The 17,582-nt window shown below is 49.8% G+C and overlaps 1 protein-coding gene across 1 annotated transcript; it reads right to left on the minus strand.

Moving 5' to 3' along the window:
• On the minus strand, positions 1 to 7,494 carry ZC3H12A (zinc finger CCCH-type containing 12A; the record flags this gene model as incomplete). The annotated part of the gene is made up of 5 exons (XM_079545925.1): positions 1 to 1,037; positions 1,149 to 1,255; positions 1,793 to 2,027; positions 2,760 to 2,899; positions 6,968 to 7,494. The coding sequence occupies 5 exons, from the start codon at positions 7,492 to 7,494 to the stop codon at positions 1 to 3; spliced, it is 2,046 nt and encodes a 681-aa protein (XP_079402051.1).
• Between the last annotated feature and the right edge of the window lie 10,088 nt (positions 7,495 to 17,582).

The raw sequence follows: 17,582 nt of genomic DNA on the forward strand, positions 1-17,582 counted from the left end.
TCATATACCTGGGTTCTGGGATTTGTAGGTTAATATCTCTGCGGCAAGCTTTTGGGGATCCAAAAGCTGAGGGAAACGGCTCATCACAGCATCAACTAAATGGGGATGGAATATGCCACACAGCTTGACGTGAACATTGGCCCTCTCCTCTGCAAACTGATCAGACACAGTCCACTGGCAGGAATCACCATACGTTGGCCCTGGGGCTCTCTGCACTGAGTGAGGATCTCGCACGCTGCTAGATCTCACCTGGGGAGGAGGCATCTGGTAGGGCTCAGACCAGTACTCACGAGAATGAAGCGAAGGAAGAGAAGGGGCATTGTACTCACTGGGGAGACTGTACTGCCCAGCATTAGCTGGATGGACAGGTACCCCATAGCCTGAGAAAGAGTGAGGTGGCCCCGAGTGAGGTATCTCAGGGTTATACTGCAAGAAGCTAGCACCAGAGGCAGAAGATTTATGGGAACCATGCTTGTAAGAGACCAGACCGTTTTGCTCTAAGCTGGGAGAGTGTGGGTAGACAGGTCTCTGCCTACCACAGGAGCAGACTGTCACCTGCTCGGCATGGGAGTGATCACAGTGACTGGTAGATCTGTAAGGCCACATGTCAGACATTTGGTTCTCCAGAGACCCAATGCCCGAGTCAAGATGCTCCTGAGAGATGTAAGACAGAGAGTCCATATGAGGATGCTGGTACCTTTCAGAGGACCTGTGGCTCCCACTGTTAGCAGGAGCACTGCCTGACACACAGCCTTTGATCTGAAGCGGAACATCATTGGGCTTTGTTTTATGTGTCAAGCTTTTCCTCTCTGCAGAGATCTTCTGCAAAGAGCTTTTATCACTCTCTGTAGACCCAGAGCACAAGAGCTCTGCCTGGGAACCTCTTTTGCCCTTTTTCTCCTCCTTGACAGCGCTGCTACTTCTGGTAGGAGACAATCTTGCATTGGCACGGAGTTCATCAGCTAATGAGCGCTGGGGTTGATTGATCCTTTCAGGGTGGTAGAATTTACACTTAATTCCATAAGTGCATTTCTTCCCTGCAAGGAAAAAAAGCATAGATAGCAAGGAATGACAGCTGAATTTTACCAAATGCACGAGCTATACTCATATAGGGACTGAAGTTTTGATGTTCAGAAGGCAAATCTTACCATAAGGGCACTGCTGCTTCTTGTGTTCTGGCACCACAGGTTTCTTTCTCAGAAAGTTATCCAGGCTGGGGCCATGCCGCCCCAATGGATCATCTGGAGGCATAAACCTAAAAATAATTTTTAAAAAAATAGATATCTTAATTAGGAACAGCTCACTTTCTGGGGTCAGGGTTTCACTTCTTATAGAAGTCTCCCATTTCACCAAGCATTAAAAGTTATGAGCCCTAACAAACTTTTCCATTTCACTGCTTATCACCTGGTACAGACTGGCAAGAAGTGCTTCTCTTCAGGCACAGAAGAGGTTTTGTGCTGTGCTGCTGACTAAAAGCAGCACTTGGGGCTGGGCCTGCCAATGACAGCGCTGTGAGGAAATCAAGCACTACAGCTTTCCCAAGAACTCTTCCAGAGCAGAGCTCCTACCTGCAAACCACGTGCAGCCATTGACTCCAGTTCTTCATACCTTATACAGCCAGGGAGGAGCTCTTCCTGTCTCTCTTCCTTCTACAGAAGTATCTATGGGATTGTTTTCTCCCATTCTCTACCACCCTTTTCCCTTTTTCATGCCTCGTTACCCTCCCTTCATTAAAAAAAACACCACATGCTCCCACAGACCACTTTGAAAGCCAAGGCACTTGGGAACATACTTGTCATTAACAAAGGAATACATCAGCAGACGCTCCTCAATGAATTTCTTCCACTCAGGACGTTCATTCTGCAGGTCCCGATAAGTATCATTAGAAACCACGATGCCATCAGACTCGTGTGCCAGTTTCACAATGAATCGATCATCGTAGCAGACAACACGTTTGCCCCCAACCCGTCTGGAAGGAGTGAAGACCAAAATCTTCTTCTTTTCCAGGTCACGGAGAATGTACTGATCTACAACAAACACAACTGTCACCACATCACAAATGTGCACAGCCCAAAGGTCTTCCCACCCATAAGGTAACATTGTAAAGAACAAAATGCACGCAAACGCATTTCTTTACAACCCTCCCCTCTTTTTTCATACTACCTTTTGAGTCTATCAGAGGTGGATTCCCACCTGGGAACACTCAGGAACATGAGGCTATTGAAACACAGGGTGTCCCATCCAAATCCTGCATACAAGGTGCTGATTTGCATTTAAGACTGGCATATTTTATAGTAACACTGTGTGCACACGTTACTTTTGAGTAGGTTTACTTGGAAATCTCAGCTCCTCATAAGCTGAGAGCAAACTTCCTTCTATTTGAAGAAACCTGACTGTACTCCTATTGAGGTTTTACTTCTAGTGCATCGAAACTCTGCACTTTCTAGTGTCAAACATGTTAGTCAAATATAGCATAAAGGTGTTTCCCTGAAAGGAGAATTCAAATCATGAAGGACAAGTTAAGCAGAGCAGTATTACATTCTTTGTTCTCTGAATTATTCCAACTGATCCAGGCAAGAACTTGCTTAAGGGAGAATTTAATGACTTTAAATCTCACTGGTCAGCGCAGCTTATTGGATCTCCTACTGCTCAGATCTTCCATTCATAAGTTAATTACTAACTACCCAGAACTTTGCAAGCTCATTAAGCGACAAAGCAATAAGCCTGAAAAGCTGCTCTTGGCTTTCATATTTCCACACCTGTTATAAGTACATCTGGTCGTGGCTGTTCCTTCCTCCAAGACGGCACGAACACTGTAATATCCTTGTGTCCCCTGTCCCAAAACCACTGCACAGCCAGAAGGATTCCTCTGCAGGAGAACACCTCTTTATTTCCATGGCTGCAGTGAAGAAGAAAATAAAGGGTTTCAATATTCAGGTGATGTACAGATCAGTGAGGCAACAGATTAAGCAAACAGATTCAGCAATTAAAACAACCTTCAGCGTTGGAGCAGTAAGAATCAGTATTACATGCTGATCTCAAGGAGGAGCACCAGGTTTTACCATTGCTTTTAGCACCTCAGTACACCAACAAACAGCCAAGTTTTCAGTGGGAAGAACAAAGCAGCTGTAACTGCTCCTTTGAAGCAGGGCCTTTTGCTTCAGCTCTTTATTTTTAGCCCTGAGTACAACATGATCTTGAACTTCCTTTGTCCTTTTCTGCTAGCGCGTGCCAACGGCCAAGCCAGGGCAAACTGCACTTCCACAAAGGGATCTGCTTACAAAGCTGCTTTGATAACTTAGGGAAAACACACCATTTTGTGCACTCTTACCCCAGTGACATCAGCACTGAGGCAGGATGCCTCTTCAGTTGCTGATGCTTCATGCAAATAGCACATTTGCATGAAATATCAACATTTCCCTTCACCGGTGCTCAATGTCCCAAGAGCACTTGGCAGCTAAGAAACAAAGTTTAGCAACAGTGTCAGAAACCACCTACAATATTAAAAGCTGCTTCATTATTCATTACTCCATATCAGTAAGTTTGCAGAACCTCTATGAGGAAACTACCAGTTGTGTTCTATCAGTGCCACTATTTACAGTGTTATCAGCTTTGCTGTTGATAATGGCTCTGGCAGACTTTCAATGTCTCTCTGTTGCAGCCTGATTTGTCATTCTGGGGATCTAAGCCTGCATTTCGTAGTGACACCAAGACATGTTTTATTATATTGAAGATAAGTGGTGTCAAGCCACAAGATTGAACAGCAAATTAGGGGCATTTGTGAGAGATGTTTGTTAATGTTTACTTTTGTAAGCAAAGTGTCTTGTGTGGACTTGCACAGGACACAGCTGCGTTGCTGTGCCTCTGGATATTTGTATTGAGCTCTGTAGCCAAAGGCACCTTAGAAACAGGCCCACAGCTCCAGGGCACAGCTGGGTCAGTGCTGAAAGCTGCACACAGGCTTAATCAAACACATCCTGTCTATCACAGAGGGACACCAACTCCAAGACACTTACAGCCCAGCACATTATACAGAACACAAAGCAAACACCACAGCTAGATGTTGTCTGAATGCACACAGGGCCTCACAGGTGAGGCAGAGAAAGATGAATATAAGCACTGTGAGGTACAAGACAGCCTCCTGTAGCACATGGAACCCAGCAGGTTGTACACAGGCTCACAGCAGGGTTCTGTAATCAGGGAAGATGCCCCCAGATGTGGAGACTTGAGAGGCAGTGGGTGAACACATCCCTAAAGAGCACAACAAGGGAGGCAGTGCAAAAATCAAACCTGGACAAGCAAAGCTGAAGCACAGGTCACATGAAATGGCTGAAGCATCTTCACACAATGCCAGAGAGGAAAGGAAAGTAGACAGGGAAGGTAACCAGATGCCCCAACACCTCACACAACACAGCAGTGTTGCTGAGCTCATGCCCAGTCCTCAAAGTCACAAGCTTAAGTGTTTAACCTGTACTAATTTGCTAACACATTTAAGCTTCTCCCCCCTTTCTGAAACACCAAACTTCTTAGGCCATCATGAAAAAAAGCAATATTAAAAAGAATGAAAACTAAAAGCTGTATGCATTCGGATAGAAATAAACCTATTATCTTATTAACGGATTAAAAACATTCAAGATTTCCCAGGTCTAGGAATAAGTACTGCTTCTTTGTAAAGCAATTATGAATCTAGCATTATTTTCCAACTGTCATCACATTGTGCTGTACTATATCAAAGCAAGTCCACCACGCTTCTTAAATATAACCCAGATTTGTTTTGCATATGTAAAAAGGGACTTCCTAGCTGAATAAGGTTAGTGCTTTTTCCCCTCACCCACCTCTACAGCAACCAAATCCAACAGTTTCTGTTTTCTAGAGGACTTGAAAAGTCAAACCCAGCCAAGCCTGCATGCTCTAGTTCCAGCAAGCCACCTTTCTCGGAAGCTATTAAGAGAACTGAAGAGTTGTTCCAGATGAACTATTCCAGAAGAACTATGCATTTAACAAGAGAACACACACCTAAAGAGACACTAATCTCCATTAAGAATCCCAAGTTACAGAAGGGTTAGCATTAACAATCACAGGAAAGATTAGCTAGAACTCTGCCAGTATCAGACTGCTTTCACTATGGATAGACACAGGTTAACATCCTCTGCTTATTTCTCATTTATGAGCCCCTGCTACCACCCTAGAGCCTAGAGCCAGGCTGATCTGATTTGGCAGCAGCCAAGAAAAAATTCCCTTAGAAGGAAGTAAAAGCTAATTTCCACTATGATTTGCATATGTTTGTCAAGAGCTGTTCAGGGAGGCCGCTGTACACACTGCAAATGAATCAGCAGGGAACATCACACACCATCAATACAGGAAGTTTCAGAATGGAATTCCCCTTCTAGCAAGTTGCTTAAAAAAAAAAAAAAAAAAAAAAAAAAAGAAAAGCCAGACCGCGTTTCTCATGTCAAACTCTGTCCTGTTGCCACTGTTATTACTGCCTGCTCTGCCTGAGTCACATCTGCTGTAATCTGCTGCACTTTATGGGGTAACTCTCATGGGTAAGAGGTTCCTCATTCAATCAATGCAACCAATGCTGTTGTTTAAGCCTACCTACTTAACTAAGGTAAACTTCACCACAAGAATCATACAGATCAGCTCCACATCTCAGGTAACAGCACAGCTGCTGAGCACAGGACTCTCCTGAAGACTCCAAAGTTAAATATTTTATTCTGTTGACAACAGAGTGGGACCAGGGAGCATCATGTTTGCATGGGGACTCGGAGGCTCTGTCAGCTGGGCACACAGCAGATCGTACCCCACCTTTTCTCACTTCTATTCTTAGAACTGCCAGCCATGGCTCAGTGAAAACCACACCTGCAAACAAGTCTCCATTCAGCACTTTCACCTTAGGAAGAAGTCTACAATGACATACACAACAGCTATGTGCACTCATTTCTTTTAATAAGCAAGCACGTGTACACAAACATGCATTACAAGACCTATTAAACTAAAACAGTGAAGAAGTGCTTCTTAACCATGGAGCCCAACTTCAAACTCTGGTGCATTAAGCTAATGGCACCCATTTGTGTGCAGCTGAGGAAAATTCAACATCTAGAGCTGGGGTGGTGGCAAGTAACTCCCATCATAAGGGGACCAAAAACAAAGGTGGAAGTAGAATCAGTGTGGACACTGAACTGAAAAGTGCCCAGTGTAAGGATACTTGTGCCCCGTGACTATTAGGATTCCTGTAAGCCCAAATTACTGTCAGACAACTCCAGTGGCCTTCCTACATTGTCTGATAGAACCTGCTCGACCAACACCAGAACATCCAACATGCTGAAGATGGGCTGCAGCCCTGCCTTGCTATCACAGCTGTCAGAAGCAGCAGAATTGGCCACTCTTTAGCAGAGTGGCCCATTCCAAACTCGAGCATCTTCCACAATGCACAAAAATACCTGACTCCCAGTCTGGAGACTGGCCTCCAACGCCAGAGACGGAATCATATTAAAGCCTTTTCTAATTAACCCCATAATTAGGTATTGAGCAACTCAGTGCTACAGAAGCTTATATAAAACTATTAGGTAAGAGGACAATGTATCTTCAGTTATCCTCCTCAGCAGCTACAGGAGGGAAGGAAACTTTGTTTCCCCATGAAGCACATCCGCTACTGGCAGAATAGGTACTGACCACAGTAAGAGCTAGTAGAGACCACAAGTAGAAGGAGCCATCTGGGCCGTCACCCTCAAGAAACAGCTACACACACTGGTGATGTACATTGGAAAATATTACCAGCCACCACCAGAACATCCAGTTGTAGTTTTTTGTGAAAAACCCTGAGTTTTTCAGACCCCAGGCTGTTAGATCGTGGCACGCCTCACAGCTACAGAAGTAGAGAAAATCACCACCTCACAGGAGCACTTAAGGGCCACGTTAAGCACAAACTACCCCAGAAGGGCCTACTCGCAAGCCCCAGACGCACCTCATTGCCACGTTGCTTCCATCAATAACAATGGGCTTCAGGTTATCACTCTCCTTCTCCTCCAGAGGTGGCACAGGTGCAGGAGTCTTGTTGGCAGCTCCTCCTCGAGGGACCAAAGGAGCTTCCTTGGTCTCCTGAGGGGTCTCTGTGGGCTCTCGCTCAGCCGGGCCATGCTTCACCAGCTCCCCGAGGACAGTGTTGGTATCAGCATTCAGACCAAGCTTCTGGAGTACAACGTAGATCTCCTCAGAGGAGTAGCCCAGCTTGCGGAAGAAGTCCACCTTCAGCTGCATTTCAAGGCTGTCGGGGGGCTCCTGTGTGGGGCTCCCCACGGGCTCCATGCCCAGCACAGTGGGCCCAACGCCCTCCTCACGGCTCAGAGCCCGGCCCAGGCTGAGGTAACCACTCTCACATGGATCTCTGGAGCTCATCCTCTCCTCCAGCCGACTGAACTGCTGTCTGAACACTGGGAACGCCTCACGCCAGCCGGGGCAGCCCAGCAGGGAGGACAAGCTGCCCGCACTCATGGCTGCCCTCAGCTTTCTCTCGGCCTTCACCCGCACTCCAGACCTGCGGGCCGAAACGACGGCGTTAGGGGCGATGCGGCACAGCCCGTAGGGCCTCTCTCTCCTTCCCCAACCCCGGCCTTCAGCCCTCCCCAGAGCCCCCCGCCCTCCGCAGGACCCCCACCCCGAATCCAGCCCAACTCTTACCGGCCTCCCACCGCGCAGCCACCGCAGCATCTCCATGGGGCCGGAGCGGGCCGGGCGGCGGCCCCGCTTTATACCGGGGCAGCGCTGCGCCAACGCGGAAGGGCAAAGAGGGGGAGGGCGGAGCGGCGGCCGCTTCCCGGTCCGCCCCGTGCCACGCCCGGCCGCGGCCCTGAGGCGGAGCGGGGCGGGGAGGCGGTGCGGCCTGCTGCGGCCTAACGCGCGGCCTAACGCACAACCCGGCCGGCGTCCTCGCGTGGGTCCCGCTGCCGCCTGCTGCGGCCTAACGTGCGGCCTAACGCACAGCCTGGCCCGCGGCCTCGCGTGGGGCCTGCTGCGGCCTGCTGCACCCCCTGCCCCAACCGCCTCCCCCGGCCCCTTCGGTTCCCTTTGGTCTCTTTCCAGCTCCCCCCGCCCCCCCTCGCCGAGTGCCTCCTCGCAGAATAACCACGCTGGGTGTAGAGACAGGTCCTCTTCTGCAAACACCTGGCTTTTATGCAAATCGTGTTGCAATAAAGGCAGATGTGCCCTGACAAGTGAGTTTGTAAGGGAAATTTGTTCATCTGCTTCCTGCTCCGCTGCAAGGGCCGTTGTTTACTCTCGATTTTGTGATCTGATGCTGGGCTGTGCGTGGTGCGGGAGGCCCACTGAGCCCTGGAGCCAAGCCCTGGGTGAGCACACGTCGGCACACCCCGCAGAAACGCGTGGAGCTGCTGGTTCTTCAGATGGCTTTCCAGCTTGTTCTTGCCTGCTGCTCTTCTGAGGTTAAAACCACTAAAAGACATGATTCTAATGACTGCAGCCCTGGCTTTTTTTCTGCTTCCTCCCACCAGCTCAGGTGAAGTGCAGCTGCGGCGTTAGAGGCAGATGTCGGGTGCTGTGCTGGGTGCTTGCTGAGGGAGCACCCACCTGACCTGTGGCATTACACCTGCTGAAACTCAGCACCATAAAGACCAGACTTTGACCTACGAGCTGTCATGAAGCACTTCAGCACACTTCAGTCCACAGAAAATCCGAAACTAGAAAAGGAGAGAAACAGAGGGAGACAGAAACGAAGTGACGAGTTGTAAAGCTGTAGCCAGCTTTAAGCAAAAGGAATGTGCGAATCATGGAATCACTAGGGTTGGAAAAGACCTCTAAGATCACCAAGTCCAATCCCAACCCATCCTCACCCTAACCACATCCTTCAGTTCCACATCCCCGTGGTTCTGGAACACCTCCAGGCGCAGTGATCCACCACTCCCTGGGCAGCCTGTGCCAACGCATCACCACTCTTATGAGAATAAATATTTTGTAATATCCAACCTTTTTCCCCAGTCACAACTCGAGCCACCACCTGTCATCCTACCACTGTTACCTGGGAGCAGAGGCTGACCCCCCCTTGCCACAACCTCCTTTCAGGTCATTGTAGGGACTGACAAGATGGCCTTGAGCCTCCTCTTCTCCAGATTGAGCCACCCCAGTTCTCTCAGCCACTCCTCATAAGCCCTGTGCTCCAGACTCATCACAGTTTTGTTGCCCTTCTCTGGACAAGCTCCAGGGCCTCAATGTCTTTCACGTAATGAAGGGCCCAAAACTGTTCAGCCACAATGTACAGCCACAAGGCCTATCAGCAAAGGTGCTCCATGTATTTTTATGTCCTTTGCGAGCTGTACCTCCACCAGCTGAAGCATGGGCACAGCACTGTTGACACTGCAGTCAGCTGATGGACAGGTGCTGCAGGGTTATTCAGGGCTGGCAGCAGCAGTGCTGGCCATAGTGGCCCATCCTGGCTGGAGGTGGCCATCCCGTAGAGTGCCTACATGCCACATTAGGCACACAGGGCTGTCTGGCATGAGTTTGTCGTGCCAAGCTGCTGCTTTGACCCTGGTGTGATGCAGGTAGCTGTGACTCAGCCGGCAGAGGCTTATCAAACCAGGCTTCTGAAGGAGATAAGAGCACCCAGCAGCAAATAGGACTGATACCGGCTGTTTGTTAGAACCACTAGATGGACCATTTGTAACTACGGGAATTGAGCTAACATTTCACAACGAGCAAAAATTGTTCCACTCTGACTTCTGATTAATCACTCCTAAACAATTAAATGTAGGTAGTTGCAAATTTGCTTCCCTGAGGCCATGTACCAGAGCCCGAGTTAGGAGCAAGGGAACTCTCCCAGTTACAGGAATACATTTGCATTCATCTTCCTTGTGGTTACCCTGAAACAATCATTTTTTCTTGTCTCTGGCCATGTCTGAAACCGCACTGTATACTCAACAGTCACACACACACAGAGGCTAGATTCTGATCAGAGATAATATCCTTAGTCAGTACTTAAGTAGGTGCTTTCCCAACTCTTCTTTCCCTTGGAATCTTCTCCAGTCAGCTTGAATTTAGCATTTGTTTGTGTACTTTTGCTTCCAGGCTCGAGTCTATTGCACTAAAAAGCATGGCCACAGATGTGCTTTTTATAGGAAATACCCCACGCAAGATCCATAGAGCTGGATCTTTTGATTTATGCAAAAACAGCAATCATATGCTGCCTTTTTCATTGAAAAAGAAGCCAGGATGCAGAGAGGGGATGTTGGCTTCTCCACCCTAAAAGTCAGAAGGGGTCAGACTCTGCCCACACCCCAGCACTGTCAGTGGTTACTTTTGATTTTTTTTTTTACATTTGCAAATTGCTTTGAAGAGAAAGTTTACTGCAATTGTTTGGCATTTCAAAGACTCTTGTGGAGGCTGTGGCTTCTGAGGACATGAAGATATCCAGAACAAAGCCACTGCTTGGATCACTGATGGACAGAGCCCCCCCACCCCGTACAACGTGATAGAACCCGTCTCTCATTTAAGTGACGTGGTCTGGAAAGATATGGACCCACTCTGCTCCACAGCACAGAGGAGGAGGAGGTACTGACAGCAGCAGCCCACAAACATCACTTTTTGAGCAGTGACTTGTCCTGGGCTGGGAAATGCCAAAGGAGTTGCACAACAGAGAACTTGTCTAGGAGAAGGAAGGCATGATCAGAGGAGCCCAAATAGCATCGACTCAGTCAGAGACACTCTTAATACCATTGCATAGATTCCATGATGGGACCTGAGCACTTCCACAGCGTTTTGCTGAAGTGCACTCTGTCTCACACACTGCTTCCTTGTCTCGATGCTGACAAGCACCGTGCTGTGCTGGGGAAGTGGTCTCTCACCGCAAAGACGCTGAGTTGTGTGCCAGTGTGTCCCACACGGTCGGATCCTCATTGGTCTGACATCATTTCAGTGTTCTTTCTTCTCTTTTTATCGAGGCAGAACGGGGCAATGGGACAGGCGTTGCTGGTGCCAGAGGGGTGGGAGTCTCAGCTGGAGGGCTGCAGGCTTTGGTACAGCAGCACAGAGTGGTAATGAGGAGAGGACAGAGGGTTGAGCAGAAGGCAGAGCACTGCATCATCCCCTTTCTGTCAAAGGGCAGAGAGCAGCCCCTCTGGCACTGCTGGCTGCTATTTCTGGTGCTCACGTCTCAGCCTTGTCGCTGGAGATGTGCGCCTGCAGGAAAGCAGTGCGGAAATCCCCTCTGCGGAGCACACAGGCACGTGGCCTTTCCTGATAAGGAACTGGTGAGCAGAGGGGGAGGCAGAGGGCTGATGGAGCATGATGCCAGACCACGTCATACACCGAACCTGGCTATCAGGGTGGACAGCAGCGTGCTTCCTGCTGCGGAAGGGTTATCTTTCAGAATCAGTGCTTTCAGTAAGCCAAAAAGAAACCAAAGCAGCCAACAGCACTGGTGGTGGCCAGGCAGCCTGAAGTAGCCCTGTCCCAGGGATGGGCTCCTGCTCCATCTCCTTCCAGTTCCTTCCTGGCTCAATGCAAAGAACTGCTCTTCTCCTGTCTGGTTTCTTGCTCGCAAACAAGTCCCATAAAGTCCTGACATCACACTTTTCTAGGGATTTTTCTAGGGATTACCACTCCCGTATCTCAGATTTTAAAGAGCCCATTCTCTGGCAAAGCCTTTCATCTCCCACTCGTATACTTAATGCAGTCAAAATAGGTGGGATGTGAGGATCTTACAAACTGCTGCTGGGGAGGAAGCTAGCCTGGGGCCAGTTCCTGGTGAAGGGATGCCAGCACTGCAAAGCTTCTGCTCCTTGGCCTCAACTGGGAGCCTCGTCAGCAAAGTGGCCGCCGACCTGGCTTGCCTGCCTACAGAAACCAAAGGCAGCTCCCTCAGATCTGTCTTCTTAAAATGGGCTAATTAAACCTCATTTACAAATGCCTATATGGGAACACTTATGTTAATTAAGGACAATTGAGGTGGCCTTATTTAGCAGTCTTTGGGACTAAATTAAACTAAATTAAGGCCACTTTAATTCTGAATGAGAGTTTTATGCAGAGTTTTAATGCTCTTTAATCCACTTTAGATTGTTACTTCATGTTAACTTTCTTAAAAAGCCTGTGTAGACAAGCCCTGGGCAATTAGGGGAAGGCACATCCCTATCTGCTCAGAGCCTGAGCTCATCCGACAGCAGCTGGGAGGGATGGGGCTGAGCTGGGCTGCCCCGGGAGCCGTGCATTCCCGTCAGCTCCACAGTCCTAAATCCCACTTATCGCAGAGCAGGAAATAGGGCAGACAGCAGTGGCAGCAGCGAATGCTGCACTGTGTGACCACGCAAACAACTTCTGCCTGAAGCCACGGAGCTGCAGGCAGCCCGAGGTCTGACTGTTCACTTGGAGATGTGCTCAGTGCCCATGGGCTGCATGGAATTCTATGGGCTCCCTGTGCCAGGGTGCTCGGCCCAGAACAGAAAGGTGCTGGCTTGCCATGGCTGGAGCCCAGAAGTCAGACTGCAAATAAACCAGTGACCTGCCTCTGGTCTCACTGCTTATCAACACATGTTCCTGTGTGGTGAGAACAATCACCAGTAGTTCCATGGAGCTCTCCCATCACTGGTGATGTACAGATCCAAGAGGCTGGCAGAGCTGCAGCTGGTTTTTCTCTAAAAGTGAGCAGTGTGATTTATGACATAGTTCTCAGCACATCCAGGAGTCAAAGGGGAAAGCAAGCAATGATTTATGCTCTTTATTTGGAAGAGGGTCACTATGGCTCATGAGGAAAGCTGAGCAATAACACTGAGAGGAAAGCTTAGCAACATCTCTTTATGGCAGTTTTCTTTTATAGCCACAAGCACTCACATTTATGGAGATGCTGACGGAGAGACCATCTGCTCCTCTCACTCGCTGCAATAAAGACGTCTCCGATGGCAGCAGCATTGCTGGCTGTCAGCGAGTGTTGATCGGCATCGCTCCCCTTGGAGCTGTGCCTGGGCACTGGTGGAGGTGCAGAGCCCTGCTCCAGCCCTCCTGCTCTGTGCCGTGGCCAGAGAGACTTGAAAGGGGCAAAGGTTGCTCGAGGCTTCTGCAAAACAAGGGAAGGCGGCACAAGGGAGCACTAAATGGAGAAGCGTAACGAGGATTTGCAGAAGTTACTGCTTGTGCTTTGAGCCTGCATGCCCACAGTACTGATGGTGTTGCTAACTGCCTTCATCCAAGAGTGTGGGATCCCTTTGCAGCTGCAGAAATACATGCTCACTTTTCTCTGAAATATTCTGAACTGATTTCCCGGCTGTTTAGGAGCTCTCTGCATGGTGCTGACTCCCCACGCAGCCTAAGGCTCCTTGCAGAGCTCCTCTGCTCAGGATGAGGGCAAACCCCTCTGAAGGAACCACACTGGAGGAACTGATGTGGCTGGCATCATGACTCCTGTACACTTCAATAGACACAGCCCTGGGTGCCACTCCAAGCAGCAGCCTTGATCCCCATCTTTGGTCCTGGTGTTAGCTCCAGGAGAATGGGCTCATTTCCCCAATGACAGCTGGGTTGGGCACACCCTGGCTATTTATTTCTCCTGAGCTATCCTTCAGAGATCTTTTTGGCTTTGTAAACCCGTGTCGTCGTTGGAAGCTGAAGGTACAGATCCAACAGGATCCTCATATCACCCTGGTGCCCTGGAGGCTCCCAGCACTATTGGGTCTGATCTGGAGATGCTGAGACAGGGATCCTGCGAAGGAGCTGCAGAATGAACCCCCTGCCCCACTGGGAACCCCAGACTGAGCATGTCCCAAGGTCTGCTCGGTGGAATCAGCTCACAGGCAGGCACTGGCACAGCCCTATGGTGCTGTTTCCCAAACCCACTGCTGGCTGTGCTGGCAGCAAAGAAAGGGTTTGGCTGAGCCTGAGAAAGTGATTCACCCACATATCCACTGCAAATCCTGCCCAGGATGCATCCGTGACTGATTATCCAGATGATTCCTTCCAAGTGCCAGCAATGAGTCCCCAGCAAATGTTTTCCACAGAAAGACCCAGAGCTTTCCCAATCACTCTCCTTTCAGAAACCCTGCTCTGGACCCCGTTAGGGTAACCTCATGTTTACCTCAGCGGAGTCCAAAGGAGAGAACAGCAACAGACACGAAGAACAAACAATGGTGGGGAAACCCAGGTGGTTACGCAATGACAGTGACAGCAGCCAGTGACCGAGTGCTCAGCCCTTCCCAGGCTCTGCTCCTCTGCTGGGAAACACCCGCAGTCCCTTCCCCAAAAACATCTCCAGAATCGCCCCCGCCTGCTCAGCTCCAGCGTTGTTTGGGTGCAGCATCACAGCCGTGGATTTGCTGTGTTCTGATGTGCCTGGAAGTGTTTGCCACTTCACAGCTAAAAGAATAATGGATGTTGTACAAACATTTTGTGGAATTAACGTAAGATGTTTAAATAGAGTGTCGGGGAAGATTTGATCCCACGCACAGCGGAGTGAAGAGCAGAGGATTTATGCCTAGCACTGAGTAAATACCTCTGCAGGAGTCACAGCCATTTGGGAAGAGGACGTTTCGAACCGAGGAACCACGAGCGTGGCACAGGATCCTACCAAGCTCCCAACTCACTGCCATGTGCCCCCAACGTGCCCCCTGGTTAGGGCTGGGGCTGTCAGTCACCCACGGGCTTGTCTCTGGAAGGATTGAAATGTGTGGCAAAGATCTCCAATACTTCCTGAGCAAAAGGCACATATGCTGCTCCGTGGTTGCTGCTGCAGGTCTGGCCCAGAGCTGGAGCATCACCTGGCAGCAGCTGGGAGAGCAGGAACGGGATGACCTGTGATGCTGACCCCTGTCTGGACTCTGTGCATCCAGGTCTCAGGGAAGGAACCCCCTGTTCCTGCCCTTCTAAAACTCAAGAGGTTAATTCCTTTGGGAGTTTTGGGCTTGCAGTGAGCACTGGGAATATGAGCAGCATCTCACTCCACAGCCCTGCTGCTCCTGTTAGAGCTGCACATAATTTGCTGTTCCCTGATGTACCTGGAAGCATTTGAGTTATATCGAGCATGGCTCAGGAAGCTCTGATTTCCTTCATCTTGGCCAGGAGGACAGGCATGGTGCTGGGACTACACTGCCAGCACGATGTGGGACAGAGCCTCAGAGCCTTCTCACCGGATGGATGTGCGTCACCTGGGGCAGAGATGAGTGTGCTGCACCGCTCTCTGATGTCAGTGGCAGTGAGAGCTCTGCTTGCTGACCTGATGTGACTCAGCTCTTGGGTCCAGCAGCTGCTCCCCTACCTGCTTCAGCTACAAGCAGGGAAGGAGTCCATCAGCCTGCTTATCTAAGGCAAAGCTCGTCAGCAATGTTTGGCTGGCAGCCACGAGCCACCTGGTTTGGGAGCAGAGGCTCAGTGCTCTGCACAGCTCGCAGCCGTTGTGCAATGTGGGCTATGCAGAAGTGCAAACAAGGCTGGCCTCTCCCTCCACTTACCTGGGGATTAAGCAGTCTGGCTCCGTGGGGCAACGCTGTGCTTTCGCTACCTTTGGCTGGGGATTTCCCCGGCGCAAGGAGTGCCGCGGTGCTGCGGGGCTGTGCCAGGTTCTGCCCTGCACTGCCAGGCTGTTTCTGCTGCTGTTGTGACTGCAGCAGGGTACTGCCACAGCAAGGTGTCACTGCCATGGGGTATTTATGTAGTGGGGTATTTCTGCAGCAGGGTATTGCTGCAGCACAGCGTTCCTACAGCGAGGCACAGCACGGCCCTGCTGGACCTGCACCAGCCCCACACCGCTCAGCCCAACCGATGCACAGGAGTGGGAGCGCACTGCTGGGGCTCAGCCTGTCTTTCCACTTTTGCACAACAACGTACAGAAGAAGTGATGTGTTTATTGCAAAACAGCATATGGAATAGAGGAGTCAAGAGACACAACATCCATCTGTGGGCTCCGAGGCCTGTTTGTCAGACTGTTTCAGTGGACAACCTCGCAGGCCCACACCATCCTCCCAGCCCACATGCCTGATTCACAGCTGACATGGAACAAAGAAGGCCAAAGAGTGACTGCAGTTGTGGTTTTGCTTGCTGAGACAAGTTACTTCCCTAATTAGATTTTTCTCAGTCTTCCACCTAGAGGATTGAAGAAGCATTTACACATTTGTCCAAACCCTCTGCTTCTTTGTCCCAGCTATGAAGTGCAATGAAAACTGGGGCTGCGAATGTACTGTATAAGAGACAGTGCATTATTGATGGGCTAATGCTCAGCTCGTGCCATGTGAGAAAGGGCACATAACATTTTGGGGCTAGTCTGACTGAATCTTATGAGCAGAAGTAGAAACATTTGCTTCAGTTTATAGTCTTGAATTCCCTGTACAGTAATTTCCCCCACATTCTGATGTTTAGAGCTGACATAAGTCTTGTGAGCTTTTTCCAAGTCTTTCTTTGCCATCCTGCAGTGACACTGCACGATGATGTGCTGTTGAAAAGAAGGACAGTGTGTGCAACAGCTCCTTAAGAAACATCAGCAGCAGTAACCTGATGGTGGTTGGCCCTAACTTCTTGCATGGGTACCTCTGGTCCCTGAGCTCCAAGCTGAGACTGCTGCCCCAAACCCAGCACCCACACGGGCTGCACACACAGAGCCCAGCACTCCCCAGAAGGACCCAGGAGCACTTTGAGGGGAGCAGAGGAGAAGGTCACCCCTTGTCCCAACCTTTGGGGAAGGCCACAAGCAGTGGATTTGCGTTCGCAGTCTCCCACCTAGAGGGCTGTGCTGGGTGCTGCACTCCTCCACCACCACTGCAGCTTCGGGCAAGGCACAGCTCAGCTGTGTGCTGGGAAAGGGCATCAGTGAGTGACAGAGCCCCTCTGAGGGGCCGAGAGCCACCCATGGGACAGATACCCATGGGACAGATACCCATGGCCATGGGGCTAAGACCCATCCTTAGGGCACACAGCCATGGGGCAGACACATGGCCATGGGGCTGAGAGCCATCCATGGGGCTGGTATTCACCTGTACTCTTTGCATTCTGACATTTTACACTTAAGTGCTAATGTTTCTCTCAGTGCTCATTCCTCCTCACCCACCTAACAATTCGGTTCTTGTCTTCCCCAGCGTTACAAGCCAGACACCCTTCATACATCACCAGCTCTTCTATTAGCAATGTTACATCTTCAAGAAGAATAAAAGACCTCTCATTTTGCCAGCATCTAACATCATCTTTTAGAGCCTTACTCAGAAACAACAACCACGGGACTCACTGGGATGGCTTATTTCTTGTTTCTGACAGCCAGCAGCAGGGGTCTGGGAAACCAGCTCTGAAATTGTCCACAAAATCCCTTTGGGTATCTATGAATGCACAGAGGAGCATCTCCTCCTGCTACAGGGCTGCCTGCAGGGCTGCCCATCGCACCCAGTGTTGTCCTGACACTTCTGGGCTGTCCTCAGTGCAATGCTGCAAACAGTAATCCATTTAACACGGCCATTAAAAAAATCCATGCTAATAACCTGTTGCAGCTTAAGGCATTTAGACAACTCTCTATCTTTCTGTAATTCTTTGTAATAATAATTAAATGACCTTTACAATGGCAGCGGGTGGAAAAAAAATCAGTAAAGTTGAATAGCAATTCAGCAACC

This window comes from Tetrao urogallus (genome assembly GCF_951394365.1).
Source record: "Tetrao urogallus genome assembly, chromosome: 23".
Lineage (NCBI taxonomy): Eukaryota > Metazoa > Chordata > Aves > Galliformes > Phasianidae > Tetrao > Tetrao urogallus.